The following is a 19,664-nucleotide window of genomic DNA, read 5'->3' as shown; positions in this document are numbered from 1 at the left end:
GTGGAGCTGCCTTCCATTCCAATCAATATTCCTTTCCCCAAGTTGAGAAGAGTTAACGGCGACACTGTGGTATTAAAAATGTAAACTGAGTTTTGGCAGTGATGCCTGCCAATCAGAGAACACTCCCACGCGCGTTTATGCCCACCATCCCGGGGCAGTCTGGACGCCCCTGGTGCTGTCCAATCCACACTCCAGCGGAGACCTGCGAGGGCAGCATTGGCAGCAACAAAGCACCACACCCCGTCGCCCTCTATTGAAGAGTCTGCAGCCCGTTGTTGCTGATACTTTCCGTTTATTATTGAGCAGAAATGGCTCTGAAAGTGCGACACTGGGTCCCTCCTGTCCGCCTTCCTCCTCCGCTGGTGGACGCCTGGAGACTCATCCCTGGAGCATCGCGCACCACAAGCATCTCTGGGTGGAAAGTTATTGCCACTGCCAATAGGGAACATTGGCAGGGGAAGCGGAAGCACACAGAGACCAGTCGAGAGGAGCACGGCACTGGAGCGGGGAGGGGCCGGTTCCGGACACTCGGCGGAGGGGCCCGGGAAAACAGCGCGCCTGCGTGAAGTGGAAAGTAGGTCCTCGGCCCGGGCAGCGACATCCCTGTTTGTCAGGTGCACGGCCACCCAGAACAGGTGGTGCCATGGCCAACTGGGTCCCACCTCGGCACAGCAGAGGCCTCCGAGGGCAGAGGTGAAGAGGCCTCCGGGCGAGGCTGGAGAGTGGGTGGGACCAGCCGACCCTGCCAGCTCCCTGCCAGCTGAAAGCTGCGGGCAGTGTCTGGAGCACTTGGCGGGGGAGACGCTGTCAGACAGAAGCCGCTCGGGGCCTACCCAGCACAGGGCCAGCCTGTTTTAGATAGGGAAAAACCACTATCAAATACTGCGATGACAAAGAGGAAGGGGAAACACGAGCAGCTCCAGGAACATGGGAGAGTAAAAAATCTGAACAAACGAGACCAAAATAGAAAGCAACAATATGAATGTGGACAAAACACCTGAGCACAGGCATGACAAAACCCTCACTCATGAACACGCTGTGCACACACACACCAGCCCGGGAGATGCCCACAGGAGGGCAGCCCCAGTGCCCGCTCTCTCCGGGATTCCCAGGCAAATCCGAGTTCCGGCAAGGGGGAGGCCGCCCCCCACCCCCGCGCAGCTGAGCAGGTCTCTGGAGGCAGCCTGGCCCCCCAGGCAGTCAGTCCTGCGCTTGTTTGCCTGGGTGCTCAGCAAAGGCCTGGGCACTAGAATTCATCCTTCATGTTCCTGTGGTTTAAATCACTGCTGGATCTTCTTATCTGAACTAACTCACCCATAACAGAAGCAGCACCTCCCTGTGGCCCCTGTACTTCTGTTCTTTCAGCAGAAAGCATCCCAGCCAGTGGCAATCGGAGGGTGTCGAGGGGATGGGAAGTGGGAGTGACGGGAGCAGTGAGAAAATGCCCGTCATGCGCATGCGCACGCAATTTCTCTGAGGCCAGGTGGCTGAGGCCCTTTGGCCTGCAAGATTTCAGGAGGGACCTTAATTTAAGGTACTTGGATCTCTGCTCACGAGAGCCTAGTAAGACAGAGCTCCTTCCAGGCTGTGAGGGGACTGGTCCTCAGTACTTAGGTCAATCCCACGTGCTCTGAGACCTCTCTAGGGCATGCCTGCAGGAGCCTGCCATAAGTTTGTGGGCATCCTGGATCGGCACATGCTTGCCACATAGGTACCAGGTGATGAAGACTGACCAGGTCTCCGACATCCCCAGAGAGGCACAGCCACTCAAAGCCATCTGCCACAGTCACCTTTTCTTTGGATGCCCCAGTTTCAGAACCACAGAATTTTCATCACAGGAAGGGTGAGCACCTGGCTGTGACCAGCCTTTGCTCCTGTCCCTGGGTGAGGGCCAGGCGAGAACCCACAGACACTGGCTGGACACACAGGCCCCAGCCCTCTGTGTAAACAGGCTCTTTCAGATGCTGCCCTCGGCTCCCAGTCTTGCTCAGAACCTCTGCTGCCATTTTGCTCCTGACCCAGCTGGATTCTGCTCTAGTTTAATGTACAGAGTCGCACCTCTAAGGTGCCTCAGGGAAGGTGGTGGACCTCTGGGGCACAGTTCTGAGTGCAGCAGCACCTGAGCAGGAGAGTCCCACCCCAGGGAAGACTGGTGGGCGTGAGGCAGGAGACCACACAGTCAGCAACACACTGTCAGAGGGTGGTGGGCTTGGGGGAAAGGGGAGCAAAATAAACAAAACGTCCCAATAATTTAATGGCAAAGCTAGAAGACAGCATTTACAGTTACCCTGGGACTCTCCAACAAACAGGGCTTCCTGGGCGCACGGGCGTCCCTAACACTGACAGCTCCCAGTCCGCAGCTCAGGCTGGTGCCCTCGGCCACGGCGCCCTCGTACAGCAGACAGGAGCACAGCAGGGGGCCCGAGAGGCACCCAGACAGCACGCGGCAAAATGAAAGGCTAGACTCCCCCCACAGAAACCATTAAAAAAGTGTGTCTGTCACAAAGTCACATTTGCCATTCTTCCGCTTTATAAAGTCAGCCCTGCTGGAGGGTGTCTAGCGGGGTCCGTCCTCCAGGGGTGAGTGCAAAAGGGAGCAGGCCGCCCGGGGGTGCCCTCCATGAGCAGAGGGGCGGGCCAGCCGGAGACCTCCTGTCCTCTCGGGCAACACACACACAGGAGAGGATTATTGCCAGCTGTGCACGTTCACAATGTGATTTTTGTGTTTCGAAAGCTGGAATTGTCCCTGGAAGAAAAAAATGGAGAAAACAGCATTCAGTTCACAGGCCGTCTGCAGACCACACACACACACACAGGGGAGGCCTGAACTCAGCAGCCCTGGTGCCCGCCTGCCTGGGACACAGCCCGGGACACCCCCCACTGCGCTGTCCTACTGCCGGCATTGTGACTGGCCCCCCCAAGTCCCTTCAAACACTGCAACTCGACTGTCCGCAATAGCAAAAGATTACAAACCACCTGAACACACAGCAATAGGGGACTAGTTAAATATTAATGCAATGGCACATTCATACAATGGGACACTGTTTAGCTTAAAAACTAAAAGGAAACTCTCTGCTAATAAGGAAACATCTCTGAGAGAAATCGGTAAGTTAAGGTGCAGAACACTGTGTACACATAGGATGCTACCTTTTGTGCAAGCAGGGGCGGGGGAAGAAGGGTCATAGTCCGCACCTGCTCACGGCACGTGAAGCAAGGCTATAGGCTCCACAAGAAACCAGCAGTGCCAGTTCCCCAAACAGGGGAAGGGGGCAGGGCAGAGGCTGCCCGGAGGCTGTCAGGTGGGAGGGGAGGCCTCTCACGCTCTCTCTCTCTCTCTCTCTCTCTCACACACACACACACACACACACACACAGACACACACACACACACACACACACACTTTAAAAACAAACTGAACCACATTCAGTTTGTTACATACAAACTGAATTTGTGTTACATACTCAAAAAGATCAACCAAACAACCCTGGGCTTCAAACTTACAGCAGCTTAAAAGGGATATCCCCAGAGGTGAAACCTGGGTACCCTTCACTTGAGAAACTTAGTTCTAGTTCTTGAAAGAGAAGCGTGAGTGCCTGAGCACGTGTGTGGAACGAACTATAGGATGTGTCCTGCCAGTGGCCTTCTTAGTGTGCAGACAAGTCTGGCCACCTACTAGCGCCCACTCCTGCCCCCACTAGGACCCAGCGACACCTCAGCCATTCACATTGCCATTTGAGTACTGAGATCTAAGGGCTGGAAGGGGCTCTAAAGGTCACCTTATTTACTGCTCTAGCCCAGTGCTTATGTCTTCAATTTGTCTGAATTCCAAAACAGAAAGTCTCATTAACCTGATTCTGAAGCCATTATTTCCCTTTGATTTTTAATGGAACATTCTAGAAACTTGGCTTCAATGGCCCTGACTGAGCACAGGGCAACGGGTCCACACGAACAGGTACGCTCAGCCCAGCCAGGCAGCAGTGTCCTCCTGCCACAGGCCGTGGGCTCTCCTCCATGCCGGGGGCAGGCTGGCAGGGACTAATGGCCCCTCTGACGCAGAGACAGGCTGCAGTGAGTGTGAGACACAGACCGACCAGGAGCTGCGGCTGGGTGCGCGACCTCTGCCCACAGAAGAAACCGACAGTATCCAAAAGCCCACCGGCATTTTCCGTAACTGTCGTGCGTGCCCAAGTAGCTCATTTATCAATGGCTCCCGGGCGCTCCAACGATCTAAGGAGCTAAAGGCCAAATACAAAGGGAATTCAACAAGGTGTGCATCTTTTTTAAAAAGCCTTTCAAAAGGACAGACCCCACTGAGATGCCACCAAGTAGCTAGCATGGGACAAGGCATAGACACGACCCTAAGGCAGACAGCAATAAGCGGAACTGGCGTGTGCACTACTTCGCAGTCCCTTGAGGGACGGTGTGCTACCACCGAATCCGCAGGACAGAGCACGAGCCTAACAACAAAGAAGCGTGAGGAAGGGGTGGCTTGTTCTGTTCCACCTCTTTCCTTCCCATGCCACCTCTACTCCCACTGAGCAACTGGGTCACAAACCAGCAGGGAGAAATGAGGCAGGTGATAGGCAGGCGGGGGTGCAGGAAGGAGAGCCAGGGAAAGGTCTGCCTTCGGGAGACCCATCGGCCTTGGAGGAGAGGGCAGACCAGGGTCTGGAGCAGCCCTGGCCGCTGTTCTGTGATGTAAGGAAGAGCCTTTCCAGGACATCTTCACCCTAAGCGTCCTTCTTGGGAAGAATTCCTGCCCTGTGCTGGGGTTGGCCAGAAACAAATTCCTCCTGTGGCGGGGGAGCTGGAGAGCTCTACATACTTCTTGGTGTTACTGCTGCTGCTAACCCCACAGAGTCAGAAAACGGGAGAGGCCACCAACACCCTAACTCAGCCTGTGTGTAAAACAGGGGGCCAGGACAATCAGCTGTTCCTCCAGAGTCTGTCGTCAAGGAAGAGAAAGAGCAACAGGGTGGGTGACAGGCTCCTGCAATGACAGGCTGGTGACAGTTGGTGGCTTTGGTCCAGCCTTTCTAAAAAAGAAGTGGGCTGAGAGCAGCCTGGGGCCCATTCGGTCTGCGGAATGTGTTCACCTCAAACCAGCTGGGAACCGACCCTCGCCCTCCCAGGCTGCAAGAGATTAGGAGACAGGGAAAGGGCGAGTGGGGTCAGGAGTGGCAGAGGCACAGGTGACTTTTGTTTTTGTGCAAAAAGAAGGGCTTCTGTTCCTTTAAAAGCAAACTAACATTTCAGAAATCTGGAGAGAACTCCTGAAAGCTAGCCCCCAGCCACCCAACCACCCAGCCACCCAGCCAGGCTGGGATGGTGCACAGGCTACCGGGAAGGTTCTTGCTGTTCTTGATTTGGAAGACATTTTAGAAGGAAGTGAGGGAAACTTTACGTCCTCACCTGCGAATGTATGTAACATGAGCTACTGGGACTGAGCCTCAGACATGGAGATTCCCACTGCATCTTAACTTCTCCCAGCAGACGTTTACATGCCAGGGTACAGGACACGGGGCTGCAGGACCCACAATGCCACAGGAACTCTCTCCCCCCTGGATGACCCTCTGTCGGGATGACAGAGCCTCAGGAACAGCAGAGCTCCATCAAAACTGGCTCCTAACTTCACACTTCCAGGCAACGTGCAACAAAGTGTTGCCCAAATATCTCAAACCACTTTCTAATCTGCTCTGCCTCAAAATGATCACCTTCTTGTCCTTTCAGAGGAATGGAAGAGTACAACAGACTCTAGAAAGAATGAGCTAGGGCAGAGTTAGCTCCTGAGAGTGGATGGCGGAGGAGCAGAGTGGCCGGTCCCTCAGAATGCCTCCTGTTCTTATGGAAACCTGCCCCTGAGCTGGGCACCAAAGTGACTCTGGGTCCCCTGGGGAAAGCTGGGCGCCGGCCAGGAGGAGCCCTCCCTGAGCATCAGCCCTGCCAGGGCCTCTGAGAGTGTAGCCACAGAGAGGCTGCAGGCTTAAGTGCCCATGTTCTCCACAGGAACATTCTCTGGCTCTCAGCTGTGCAGCCCCAGCCAGTTCTGGCTTCCTCCACGCTCCTGAGCACATGCTAACTAAAAAGCCAACCCCCTAGGTGCAGCGGGGCCATGTCAATGCCTGAGTTCCCACTGAGTGGCCACACCAACTTCATTCCCCAGTACAGACCACTGCTCTGTGCATGCCAGCCCAGACACAGAAGAGACCAGAACCCTCTCTCAGCAGCTACCGGGGGCTTCTAGGGACACCGTGCTGGGAAGGTCAATTCTCACTTACAATGGGAGCCAAATGAAATGATCCTCCAGTATTAGCAGCCATATATAATGGCAAAAAATATCCAATAAACTGAGGAACCACTCGTGGTTCAATAAGAATTATTTAAATAGTTTTTATTTCATCACAGATCATGACCTCCTTGGAAGGGGAAAACACAAAGAGAGGATGAGAGGCCAAATGTCAGGGGCATCTGAAACGGCTGCTCAGGCAACATGAGCTGGACACGTGCAGCTTCTCCGAGCACCAAATCCAAGGTTAAATCTATACATGAAATAGGAAGAAGGCCCTTTCAAGTCTAACAAGACAATGGAGTGAGCTGGGTTTTTGTTTGGACTCTAATACTTCTCTCAGACCTCCAAGTCTGTACATCACGAAGCATAAGTACCCCCTTCATCTGCCCATAAAAAAGACAGGGTGGGGAGCCCCTGGCTGGTGTGGCTCAGTGGGCTGAGCACCAGCCTGCAAACCAAAAGGTTACCGGTTCAATTCCCAGTCAGGACACACACCTGGGTTACAGGCCAGGTCCTCAGTTGGGGGCGTGTGAGAGGCAACTGATTGATGTCTCTCTCACACATCTATGTTTCTTTCCCCCTGCCTTCCTCCCTTTCCCTCTCTCTAAAAATAAATAAAATCTTTAAAAAAAAAAAACGGGGGAAGGGGAGAACACAGAGACTATAAAATGGCAATCACGCAAAGATAGGACTTTCCAAAGCAATTCGATATTTTATCTGGGGGATTTAGTTGTAACTAAGGGGAGAGGGAATAAGTTTTCTCTCTTTCTGACTATTCCAATTTCATTTTAAAGTGTTTTTGCATGGAACCTAAGATGTTATTAATGCTATTGACTTCTAAGGTGTCATTTTATGTACTTTAAGAAGTAAATATTGCTAATTAAACTGGGACAAAAATCTTTCTTATCACTTTCACTGTAAGCATTCCAATTATAGGGATATTAAAAGCAAAAAAACTTACACATAATTAAATATGGTAACATAATTAAAACAGTTCCATCATAGACGCAGGCCTCTGGAAATTAAACTTAATGTACCTCAAACGCCTGCTCTGCAGCTTGCAAATCAGTATATGTAACTGCACAGCTGATGTCATTTCCATCCTTTCTGGCATATTAGCAGCCATCCCAGAATTCCATGTTGACCACAAATGGCAGAGAAACCTTTTACATTTCAACTTTAAAAAACCTAGTATTATCATCTAGCCCATACCAGTGTGGCTCAATTGGTTGGAACATCAGCCTGTACTCCAAAAGGCTGCAGGTTCAATCCCTGGTCAGGGCATCTACCTAGGTATGTGGGTTCAATCCCCAGTTGGGGCACATGTGGGAGGCAACTAACGGATGTTTCTCTCACATCAATGTTTGTCTCACTCCCTCTCTCCCCTTCCTCTCTCTAAAATCAATAATTAACATTTTTAAAGAGTTTATTTATTTATTTTTAGAGAGAGGGGAAGGGAAGGAGAGACAGGGAGAGAAACATCAATGTGTGGTTGCCTCTCGTGCGCCCCCTCCTGGGGAACCTGGCCCACAACCCAGGCACGTGCCGTGACCGGGAATGGAACTTCGACCCTTTGGTTTGCAGGCCTGGGCTCAATCCACTGAGCTACACCAGCCAGGGTCTAAATCAATAAACGTTTTTTTTTAAAAAACTTAAAAAATCTAGCATTATCATCTAAAATGGAATTTATCATAGGGGAATTAAACTAGTACAATAGGAGGTGTGAGTGGCATCATCCTGTGTGCGGCAACTCTGGGACTGTTTATCCACACAGTCCTCAGACCCCTGGCCACCTGCTTCTATCCCTGTGTCATCCGCTCGTCCAGCCCACCTGAGGAATGCAGGTCTCCTTCTCTTGGAAAAGTCTCATTTCCTCCCTGTGAAGGCAGAATTCTGAAGCAGCTACTACAGTCGACATGTTCTGCTCCACCCTAAGAAATTCCGTTTCTCAGGGATGGTGGAGAGTAGGGGCTGGTCCGGTCCAGGAAGACGCTCCTGGGTCAGCACACACAGACACTGTCTCTCCGTCCACTCCTCATCCAGAGTAAGTGCTCCCAGTGTCCTCTCTAAAGCGGCGGACCTGAACCTGGCATGCCCTTCACTGGAATGCAAATGTCCGTGAACGCTCCAGCTGACCCCATGCTGCTGTCCCAGGGTCTCTCCCTGCCTGCCAGCATGCGATGGTACAGTCACAGTGTGACCCAGAGCTCTCTATCTCCCACAGAGCCCTGCATCCGCCCCAGCCTTTCACTGTGCAAACCCACCCTTCTACCCCTGTCCCCTCACAACTGACAAACCCCCAGCAGACAAGAGACAAAAGTCTCACCTGCCCCATGTTAGTCACAGGATACTGCCAGATAGCTTACAAATGGCCACGTCTGAGCCAAAGAAAAAGGATTTGTGGCACATTCATCACCATGAAATGCTGGCATCGGAGGAGGCCAGAGAGGTGTTAGTCCGTGGACCCTCCCTCCCAAACGAGAGAAGGGAGGTAGGGTGAGGCTGAGCAACCTGCCCAGGCGTTCACCGGGAGACATGCGGCCCAGGGAGCATCGCAGTCCAGTGGGTCTGGACTGAGACCGTGAGCATCAGCCAGAGGAGGGGCTGGAGCTGACTCAATAATGTGGGCAGATCAAGGCTGGGGGGTACATGGGGAGAGCACAGCCCCTTGGGAAGAGGGGCCCTACAGCTGAGAGGTACGTCACGGGGTTACAGAGAATAGACGAGGCCCTACCCTGAGTGTGAGAGACAGAGGGGAGCGTCCGATCAGCGGCCGCTGCTGTTCACCAGGCCATGAAACTCCTCCCAGGCCCTGGCAAACCAGAGACAAAAAAACACAATAGCACATTCAGATCAAAAGCTTTTTAACAACAAAGAGAAGACACATCACCCCACACCCCGCTTCAGATACCCTCAAGGTCGAGTGCAGCCCATCCGATACCCGGAAGCACAGCTGTGAGGTTTCCCACCTGGACTCGCCCTCAGATTTGCAGGGAGGGCAGTGCCTTTCAGGGACAGTTGGCACTTGTCCTGGCTGCTCCACTGGTGAACTCCGGCCCTCGCTCACTGTTCCCTCGAGGTTTTGTAACCCATCCTCCCACGAGTCCACCAGGGAGGCCAATGAGGGCAGAGCTAAGCTCCACCATCACGGGCAACACCTCCCACTCACTGGGGCAAAGGGCAGCAGGGAGGCGGGGCGGGTGGCAGGAACGGCTCTGCTGCGCCAGGCCTCACCTTGAAGGCAGAGGCAGGTGCCCAACGGCATCACGTCTAGAGGTGCGAGGGGGACACTGCTCTGCATTCCTTTGCTCTCACATTTCCAACTTTCTGACCCTCTAACATCAGACCCCAAATTTATACCGGTCATTTCTGAATATACCCGTGTGATCATCTTAAAGTTCAAGCGGTGTAGGCCACAGCAGTTCTCGATCTCCAGGGAACGAGGCCCATGACAACTTCCAGGCTGATGAACTCATGCAGAAACTGGGGTCAGGGAGGGGTAGGAGTGTGACCGAGGGGCACAGCCCCTCAGGCCGGTGCCCCAGAGAGGTCCTTGGTGACTGCCGGCCGCAAAGACAGCAGAGTCCTCAGGCATCTGGAGCCCTGATACACCTCAAATTTTGTCAGAGAGCTACGAGAAAATATCCTGGCCACTTTTCGGCCCCATTATGGATGAGATGTCTGCTAAGTTTCCTGGCAATTATGCACATAATGGGTCGTTTGGGGCTTCTAAATCTAAATTTAGAAGATTCCCGTTTGTGAATCATTGCACCCTTAGTTTAAAGGAGTGACAACGTACTGTCACTCTCGACAGGTTTAGGCTACAGCCACTGAAGCACACTTTCTTACCAGGACTCCTACAGGAAGCTTTTGTTCTTCTTTTTAAACGGGGGAGGGGTTGAGTACAGAGACCTGGCAGTGCAAACCCACTCTCCCGGGCAACACCGACGCGGTTCTGTCGGTGTCCTCACAAGCCAGCGCCCCACCGCCTCTCACACAAGGGGCAGCGCGCGGAGACGGTTTCTTCAGCCGGCATCACCGAAGCTGCGCACACACACGGACTGAGCTGAGAGAAGCACAGGCCTGCCTGGCAGGCGCACCAGTCCGTCAGTGCAGCTTCCACAGCGAGACATCTGTCCCACAGCCCGCTCTGGTGATGGCCGTGCAGGGAGGAGCTCTGTGAGTCCATGTGTGACGTTAGAAGGCCACTTCGCTCTTCATTCCCAATTAAGGAAGGCACATAAGGCAAAGGCAAATCCGACGCTGGGGCAATGACCCAGGAAACCCCTCTCGTCTTAACAGTGAGCTTTAAATTCTGTTTTAAGCAACTTCAGTGTCCACAAGAAATGACATGGTTATGTGGAAGCTTACTCTCATTTATTCCTTTGTTTCTCGGAAGGCCTACACTAGTCCCGACAGAGCAGCTGTGTGTCCAGAACCTGCAGACACATGGACCTCAGACGCCCTCTGACCCGTTCCCGCAGAGAACCGCCCTCCCTCTTCCTTCACAAGTTTCGTCCTCATGTTAAACCTTGGCCTGAAGAACCCAGGTAAAGGACGTCCCTCACACGGGCTCGGTGGAAACAAAGCAGCTGGTCACGTTCACTGGGACCATCCATCACTCTGGCTACGAGCAAACCAACAAGCTAAAGCGAGGAAAAACGGCCTATTTTCCACGTGGTGTCACAGGCATATTAGGTAATACTAAAATGTGCTTCTTTTAAAGGTGAAAGAAAAAAGTTAAATGTCAAAAAAGTGTCATATGAATGAAGCTTCTAAAAAAATTGCTGAGGTGAATATAGCCCACAGGGAATTCTGAACAAACTCAAATAACAGGTTAGCAGAGTCCTTTGAAGACCACTCTTGTTTCAGCTCACTTACTGGAAAGCAAACTCTGGGAGCAGAGAGCTCATTTCTGTGCTGCCCTGAACTTTCACCCACCCCACCCCCCACCCCCAAGGCCTGGTTCACAGCCTCGCACTCAGCTGGCCCTCCACACCCACAGGACAAGCTCAGCCTCCTGCTAGCCTGGGCTTCCTTTACTTGGAACATCAGCAGGGACACATTTCCTAAGCCAGGCCAGCAGTTGCACCAGTATGGCCCAGAACCATCGGGCTATGATTTAGCCACAACGGAGGGGAGGGTTGGCCCTGGCCCACAAAGGCTGATGTTTCAGTACAATGAAATCTGGACAAGGCTAAGGAAATTCCCCATGACTTGATCCGTTTCTCCTCTAGGATAAAGAAATAAAGAGAACTCACCTACCCTCAACTCTCTCTGCAGAGGGAGCTGTCAGTCTCCCCACCACGGTGGCCCCTGCGTGAAGATGGCCCTGTCTTCCCCGCTTCCGTTCCAGGCCAGACGCACAAAGGGATCATGGGCCTATTCCAAAGAGGCAGCACAGAAGACTGCTGCTGTGTGGGCTCTCTGCCCAGTGTTAGCCCGGTGTGCCCATGATTCTGGGTTGCAAGTCTGTGTTAGGAGACTGCTTTTCAAAATGAAGGATGCAGCGAGTCACCTCATGCCTACAAGGACCCAAACCTACAGAGCCTCAGCTGTGACTGGCCTCATTAACAGGAGCCATGCACCTGGGTGAACACTCGGTCTAACTGGTCTCCCATTTCTCACTGGGACCTGCTCACTCTTATGGGGCCCACTGCTGGCAACACAAGAGCAGGAGGCAGCAGGCAGGCGACCCCTCCACAGCTAAGCAGCCTGGGTGCTGAGCGTGGCAGTGACTGCCCCTCAGCTCTCCTAGGAGCGCAAGCACAGCAAGAAAAGGCCACAAGCAGTGTGAGGGGCAGGCTGGAGAAACTGAGCAGTTGAAAAAAGGACAATGGAAATTGGACAGAAATGTAGCAAGGTAGAGGTCCATCTGCCTGAGAATCTAGGCTACTCTTAAGAGTCCCCTCACCATTTCCAAAATACTTGGGACTGTTCTCCAGAGTGCTTCTTCCTTCATTTCCTTGATTCTCAAGTCCCAGCAGCTGCTGTCCCTTGGCTTAAACAAAGCCATCCCTGTGCGAGAGCCATGAGGAAGGGCACGAAGCAGGTTCTGATGTCTGCTCACATGTGGCAAGGACCAGAGGGGTCTCAAGCTCAGTTTGGTGCTTTGTGATGAACCCTGGCTCAGGAAGGTGACGTTACACTTATCCCCTGGACCGGTTACACGAGCTGAAATGAAGGCCGGTACACATGACACACTAATGGAGGCAAGAGGAGAAAGGCCCTAAGTGGTAATCACAAATGCTGAGATCAGAGAACAGGCACCTCCACGAACCAACACACCTCCCATTTCCCAGGAAAGCAGCAATGACACAAACTGCTCCTGAGGGCAGAGCCAAGGACACTGCTCCCAACTGTGTCCTGTGGGACGCCAGGCCACATGGAGCCCGATGGTCCATCAGGATGGCACAAGCCCAGGGTGGCGCTGCCAAATGGAACAGCCACTTTGGAAACCCCCATATCTGCCCACGGCCACCTTCACAGATGCTGTTAGGCAACCTGACCCAGGGTCTGCAAAAACGTTTATTTTTGGTTTAGTTGGTAGCTCTCAAGAAAGCCGAAAGTAACATGAGGCTCACTGCAATCTGTGCATGCAGGTCAGGGCCTGTGGGCCACACAAGCCAAGCCACAAAGCACGTGAGGGGCTGGCACGCGCTGCAGTCAGCAACCCTAAGGAGCAGACTCACAGAGGAAGAAGAAGTCACCCCAGCCCGGCTCCCGAGGCACAACCGCCTGGGAGAAAGGGAAGGGCTGGGCCCCGGAGGCCCTGCCGGCAGAGGGGGCTCAAAGAGGATGACGACCTGGCTCTACAGGGAAAGCGCAAGGGAGAGGCTGGCAGAGAGCTTGGGGCTTAGGCAGCTCTGGCAGTGAGAAGACCCCGTCAGCACCAAGCAAGGAAGCTACATACGTACAGACACGCACAGATGGAAGCAGGACTTCACCTCCAAGCAAGAGCTGTCTCTGAAGTAAAGGCAAACAAAGCCAGCGAAGCGAAAGCCAAGGACCCCCCTTTCCAACCTTAACGACCTTCCAGCTGAACTCTACCTCAGAAACCACTCGGTTCTCGTTCATCAGTGTGGCCAGATGGAAACTAAAGTTCAAGTACCAGAAAACAGGGTCTCATGTTGGGTTAGATGTCACCTCATTATGTGAGCCCTCAGCGGAAGTGGAACGAAACACCACGGGACACTGTGCGGTGGGCTTATGGAAATGAGGCTGCATTCCCCCAATGGCCCTCAGGGAGAAGTCTGTGCCGTTCCTTAACATGGTGACAGTCAGTCTGAAAGGCCACTCCTTTGATGCGCCACAAAGAGCAAGAGCATGAGACAAGCTAGTTTAGCACCATTTATTAAGTGATCTCAGCTGTTGTGGTAGCTGCTGTGTCAGCCTGTTCTTAAAACATAAAGTGCTCCTCCGATTCCTCTTGTCCAGGACAGAAGGGTCTTCCAGGTAGCACGCCAACAGAACAAGGGGCTCCGATGATGCCAGCTTCAATGACGGTGCCATCCACACAGGGAGAGGGTCATGGCCCATTCAACCGCGGCTTCCAGAGGTTTTGAAAAAGGAGCCTTGGGGGGCCCAGCCTGCCTGGCATTCTAGTGGGAGTGCAAAAGGTCGGCACATTGGGGGAGGAAAGGGAGGGAGACGCGTGGAAAGTAGCATCTGGGTGTCAAGGAGGGTTTTCCGGTCCCTGTTGCTGCAGGGCTGGAGTGCTAGGCAGAGGCTGGATAAAGCAGCGCAGCAGACTAAGGCAAAAGCCCGCAGGCTCCCCCAGCCTCTTTAAGGACTTGAACACATTGCTGCAGAAGTCAGGAAGAACTGCCTCAGGGTATGAGAGAGGGAGACCAGTGGAGAGGGGAGAGCTGGAAAATACCTCTTTCCCTTTCCTATCCCAGTGAAAAGCTTGCTTTGGTGGGGGCCGAACTGGGGGGCAGTTTGGGAACCTTGAACACAGAGTCCTAGAAAAGGCAGGTGTGGATGCCGCCATCCTGCACTAAACCTGGCCAGGAGGGCAGACACTATTTCCACCCTCAGAATAACGAATAGGAAAAACCTCCTCAGAGGAAACAATGCTAACAGAGGACCGCTCAGTCCAGCTCCTGGGGACTGCGATGAGTCACACCCAACCCTCTGCCTACGGACCAACTCCTGTGGCAGGGTTAGGGTTAAAAACAGGCCCTTGGCTACTTCCAGCTAACGCCGCCATCTGTGAATGCATGCGGAACACTCCCAAATGGGCTGTCTGCTGAACACCACTACTGGGCTGACACTCATCTTTAACCGGAACGTCATGATGGTATCATGTCTGATGATGATGACGATGACAGCGATACTAATACTTGGCCCTGTGAGCGCAGTCTCCTGAGGACCTCGCAGGACAAAGATTCAGTGAGCCTCCCAACAACCCTGTCAGGTGGAGTAGTGTCAGCCCCATTTCAGAGGGGGAAACTGAGGCCGAGTGGCAGAGACTTGCCAAAGACACATGCTGATGCTGGAGTCAAAGGAGAGCACCTGGACCTACACGTCCTGACTCCCCATCGCCGGCTCCCCACGGCCTTGAGAAGTCTGATGGCCACGCCCCCAACTCCTTCAGAGGGCCTGGCCGCAGTTAAGACTCGCTCACTGCCCTGGCCAGTGACTGCCGTGTGTGGACGCCCGCTCCACTGCCCAGAGCCCTCGGCAGAGAACAAAGCCCAGCTCATCTCCCCACTGGCATTCGTGCTTCCTGGGATTCCACCCGCACAAACACACTATTCTGCTTCCTCTAGGACTTCAGCTCTGCACACCAGGAAATGGAGTCACATTCCTGATAAGAAGGTAATTCCACGGGGCACAGAGACAGACAGGAGCTAACAGGTTAAAAAGACATGCAAAAGTGGGGGCGGGAGTGGACTGGGAGGACTTTCTTGTTCAGTGAAGTGACCTTAAAAAATGGCAGGAAAAGGAAGAGCCCTTGAAGACATCTTCGCTTGAAGATGGCAGCCAGCCCATGAAAGACGTGTGAGGAAAGCCAGCCCAGACACTGCAGCTGGGGTCCTGCAGGGGGCGCTCTCTGCTGCGGTGCAGGAGCCTCACCAGTAAAGAGCTGCTACCAGTGGCCAGAAGCACTAGAGGGGAAGACTGGTCTGTCCCTTCTCCATAAGGCAGTCCCCTGTTCCACCACACTCCTCTGGACCTCTGCTAAGCTCAGGGACACGTCCCCCCAACCCTCCCCAACACGTACTTGATGCTGTCGGTGTGGGTTTTGTATTCCATAATGGTGTTGGGAGGTAGGTTAAGCACTCGCCGAAGCGTGTCCCGGATTCGGGCTGTGGTTGCCTGGTCGCTGGCGGTCTTGTTCCATATCGAAATGATGTCCTCCTGCAGGAGGACAAGAGGGCTCATCAAAGCAAGCCGGAGCAGGGGGCGAGGAGAGGCAGCACGTGAAACCAGACCTGCCCACGGGGGGCTTACCTGGAACCGGACAGAGACCACAGCCCCACAGATCTCCTCCCCAACCATGAACTGTTCCCCCAACATGGCCAGGATGAGATTCTCCCAGCAGCGGGATGCCAAGCCCTTCCGTAGCCGAATAATCCACTTGCCACCATTTTTATTTGCATCATCCTATCAAAAGACAGAAAGCAAAAAATTAAAATATAGTTTCACAGCTCTTTTTTCTTTGGTGTGATCCCTCAGAGGTCTTGTCACTTTCCAGTTATCCAACTTTATAGGAAAAATGGTGGTAGGGAGAGGAGAGAAAAACAAGGTGGGTGGGGGTCTTGATACAAGCCAGTTCAAACAACGGCTCAACAGACACTTTAAAAAGGACCCTCTTTTTTGCAACTAGGAATCGAAATGATGTCAGATTCCAAACACAGATCACTCCTCACTTCATTTGCCACGAGTGTGCCACAAGTGTGCCAGTGTCACCATGTCACAAATACACAGACAGGAAGCCAGTCTCTCCCAGACACAGTCTAGCTGAGGAGACAGACGGACGAGAACGTTAACTATAGCAGTATAGTCTGACCAGCACTGCTGTATCAAATAAAATCTACAAAAAAAAACAAAAACAAACCATATTCTTAAAAAGAAAAAGAAAAAGAAAAAAGAAAGAAAGACTCAAAAGGAGGAAGCAGCCCTGGCTGGTGTGGCTCGGTGGATTGAGCGTGGGCCTGCGAACCACACAATCGCGGTTCGATTCCCAGTCAGGGCACATGTCTGGGTTGCAGGCCAGTTCCCAGCAGGGGACTCACCAGAGGCAACCATACATTGGTATTTCTCTCCTTCTCTCGTTCCCTTCCTCTCTAAAGATAAATAAATAAAAAATAAAAATAAAAAGGAGGAAGCATGTAGCAGCTGGGCCTCCAGGGACCCAGGAGTCAGCCAGGCAGAGCAGGCGGAGGGCCTGGAGGCACTGCGGGGCGCGTCCAGCGCAGACTCTGCCTGAATGGGGACGGGGATGGGGACGAGGGAAGGGATGATTCAGAGAGGATGGGGGATGGGGCCTGAAAGGCCAACCAGCTGCAAGAGCATGTGAGCAAGGGAGAGCCGTGTGACATTTTAAATTTCGGTCAGGGCAGGGTGTGGGGTGTGATCGCACTTGTCTTCTAGAAAAACACCATGGCACCAAACTAGAGATGGATTTCAGCAAAGCAACGAGATCACAAAGCTCAGCTCTAGGGCTCCCGTTCTTGCCTATGAGCTTATTTTTTACCCACTTTAATCTTACATATGCCATGGTAATATAACACACACACTGCCAGCTCTATGGGAATAAGGGTAATATAAAAAACACCCCCAAATGTCACTGCAACACCCTCTCAGACCACCCAGCGCCAAGCCCCAACACGCGATGGCACCGTGCCTTTCCCTGGAGGTCCCTGTCCGAAGGAGGTGCCAAACAGCGATGCAACTTTGAGAGAAGACTTTAAAACACTTTAAGCCTTGGCTAGGCTGAAAAAACAAAACAAAAACCCCAAACAAAAAACAACTTGCTCAGAAAAACAGTGTGAGGCCCTCAATCCTCACCTCCCACATGGGCTTAATTCCTTCTTTGAAGAGATGGAAGTCACTGTGGCCAGTCAGGTCCCCGGGACGCACCATGTGGCTGTAAAACCGCCAGAACTGCTCCACCTGTGGAGAGAAGGCCCGGGATGCAACAGATGGGACTTTTTCCTATGAATGAATGAACACAAGCCCTACCTAAGAGAGAATAAACACAGAAGACACAGTTTCAGGCTACACTTCTGAAGGGTACATTTTCATTTGGAGGCTTGTGTGGTAAGCTGGATGAAAGAAAAACCTAACACTGTTGACCCAAGAACAACCCCTCTTGGTGAGAAATGCCAGCCTCAGCCAGGGCCTCTGCTGGCAGAGTCTATCCGTCAACACGCCCTCCCTCCTGCAGAGTCTATCCGTCAACACGCCCTCCCTCCTGCAGAGTCTATCCATCAACACGCCCTCCCTCCTGCAGAGGCGGCAGGACACCCATGACCTGCTATGGGGACCTTGTTCCATGCAAGGGAAACCCTTTCGTCCCCTTGATCACAGACTGTTCACTCAAATCCAGCATCAGCAACGATGAGATGCACTTCAGTCCTGTTAGTTACTAAGCCTGATGATAGGAGCACCCACGGTGCCTCAGGTAAGGCCAGGACAGTCCGGAACCGAGCAGGACTCAGCCTCTCACACTTAGGGCTAAAGTCCCTCTTCACTCACTTCAGTCACAGCAGGCGTTCAGTACTGTTTCATTTCAGGTACATAGCACAGTGGTCAGTTGCACCCCTTACAAAGTAACCCCCAGTGGTCCCAGTACCCATTGGGCACCGGCACAGTTATTACTATGTGAATGAGTGTGCAAAAACAGTCAATGTCCCCATGACTGATCCTTCACCTGTTCCAGCCAGCCCTCGACCTGCACCTGCCCCGGAGATCACCAGCCTGTCCCCAGGAAGCCCCTTTTACACTGGAACACTCTTGGGGCTCCCTGACCCTCCTCCACAGCCCTGCGGGGAAAGCAGAAACGCTTCTCTGTCTGGTGCAGCTGGTCCCGTTCCTTAGCGGGGTGCTGAGAGGAGAGGCTGATTCCCGATTCCTCTGTGATTCACATGTACACCTACTAAGTGCTGGCCAGGAAGGGGGCACATTTTAGAGGAGGAAAGAAAAAAAATGTGGACCAGTCTGGAGAGAAACAGAGGTTCAGGCCATGTTTCTAGACCTGGATGGCAACTGAGGAGAAGGGGACCACCCGCTGTGTGAAACCAAGGTCCCTTCAGCTCCTCTACAGGACAAGGACCCAGGCAGTGCCTCATGTGACAGCCAAGTCAGGAATGAATGCCACTGGCAGCATCTCATCTTGGCAGCTGCTGTGCACACCTGTTTAAGGTGATCTGGGACGCTGAGTGGTCAAGGGTGCACAAGCAGTCACCTTTCTCCACCCAGACAGAGCGGAAAGGAAGGAAGCGCGCCCCCAGGCCCTGCGGCTCGCTGCGATTAGGGACTGGGGAGGGCTGTGGAGGGAAGGCGCACAAGCCACCCCAGTTCCTCGATGAGCACCGCTGCACGGCCAGTTCAGCCCTGCTCTGCACTCAGGCCAGACTTTGGTCTCAATCACGACCTCACATCTGAGCCATGGGAGGTGGGGCAGGCAGCTCAAAAACGTGAACTAACTTTGAGAGACTTTCCCCCCCTTCTGTCCAGGCAATTATGGTTTCTGAAACTCTTAATTGAAAAAAATGTTTTAAAAGTATTCAGACTCAATTAATGAGGTGTAGAAAAGACTTCAGAACAACCTTCCTCTGCACAGAGTAGAGAACAGGGTGTCAGAACCTGCCCCACCCATGGAGTCAGGCACCAGAGAACATGCCCTGTGACCCCCTCAAGCCCACTGCTCTTTCCATGTTAAACCACTGCCTTCTGAGTCACCTGATTTCGAGAACTTTTACATGTTGTTAAATACTATGATTAAGGACAAAGGGGAAATACCACTTTGGATTTACTAAAGGGTTTCACAATGTAATTACTTCCCTGCAAGGAATTTAATATAGGGGGCCATCTCTTACTGCCTTGAATTACACAGCAGTGAACTTGAACAACATCACCCATCCAGCAAGTATGAAAGAATTAACCCAAGACGGCACCAACGAGAATATCTACTCAACCTGATATGTGCACCAAAGAAAACAAAAACCCTCCTTTCCCAAGGTGGGTGAACTAGGCTTTCCTTAAAAGAGGAAGAAAACGGCGAGAAGTATCTATGGTTCCCACAAAGGGCACCAACAGGACCCCGGTGAGAGCTCCCTCTCCAGTTCAGCGTCTTCTCTGACCCGCACATGCTCAACCAGCTGTCCACAGCCCCGAGGCTGCCACGGCACTGTGACGGCTA

At 52.9% G+C, this 19,664-nt stretch overlaps 1 protein-coding gene across 7 annotated transcripts in view; it reads right to left on the bottom strand.

Moving 5' to 3' along the window:
• Positions 1 to 278: 278 nt before the first annotated feature.
• The window catches only part of EIF4E2 (eukaryotic translation initiation factor 4E family member 2), a 29,469-nt gene continuing 10,083 nt past the window's right edge, over positions 279 to 19,664 (bottom strand). For 4 of the 7 annotated variants that reach the window (XM_037152185.2, XM_053655217.1, XM_053655219.1 and 1 more), the window contains 4 exons: positions 17,309 to 17,413; positions 15,749 to 15,901; positions 15,519 to 15,655; positions 13,627 to 13,890 (listed from right to left, as the gene is read on the bottom strand). In XM_037152185.2, the coding sequence (XP_037008080.1) occupies positions 13,818 to 13,890; positions 15,519 to 15,655; positions 15,749 to 15,901; positions 17,309 to 17,413 (468 nt within the window). In that variant the 3' untranslated portion in view covers positions 13,627 to 13,817. Of the gene's footprint in view, positions 2,747 to 9,023; positions 9,102 to 13,626; positions 13,891 to 15,518; positions 15,656 to 15,748; positions 15,902 to 17,308; positions 17,414 to 19,664 lie in introns of those variants that run through there. The other 3 variants (XM_037152186.2, XM_053655220.1, XM_053655221.1) reach the window with 2 other exon arrangements.

This window comes from Artibeus jamaicensis, unplaced genomic scaffold, assembly GCF_021234435.1.
Source record: "Artibeus jamaicensis isolate MK-2021 breed Jamaican fruit bat unplaced genomic scaffold, CSHL_Jam_final contig_944, whole genome shotgun sequence".
In the NCBI taxonomy this organism is placed as follows: Eukaryota; Metazoa; Chordata; class Mammalia; order Chiroptera; family Phyllostomidae; genus Artibeus; species Artibeus jamaicensis.
Note: the sequence above shows the minus strand (reverse complement) of the source record. Positions and strands in the feature narration are given on the sequence as shown.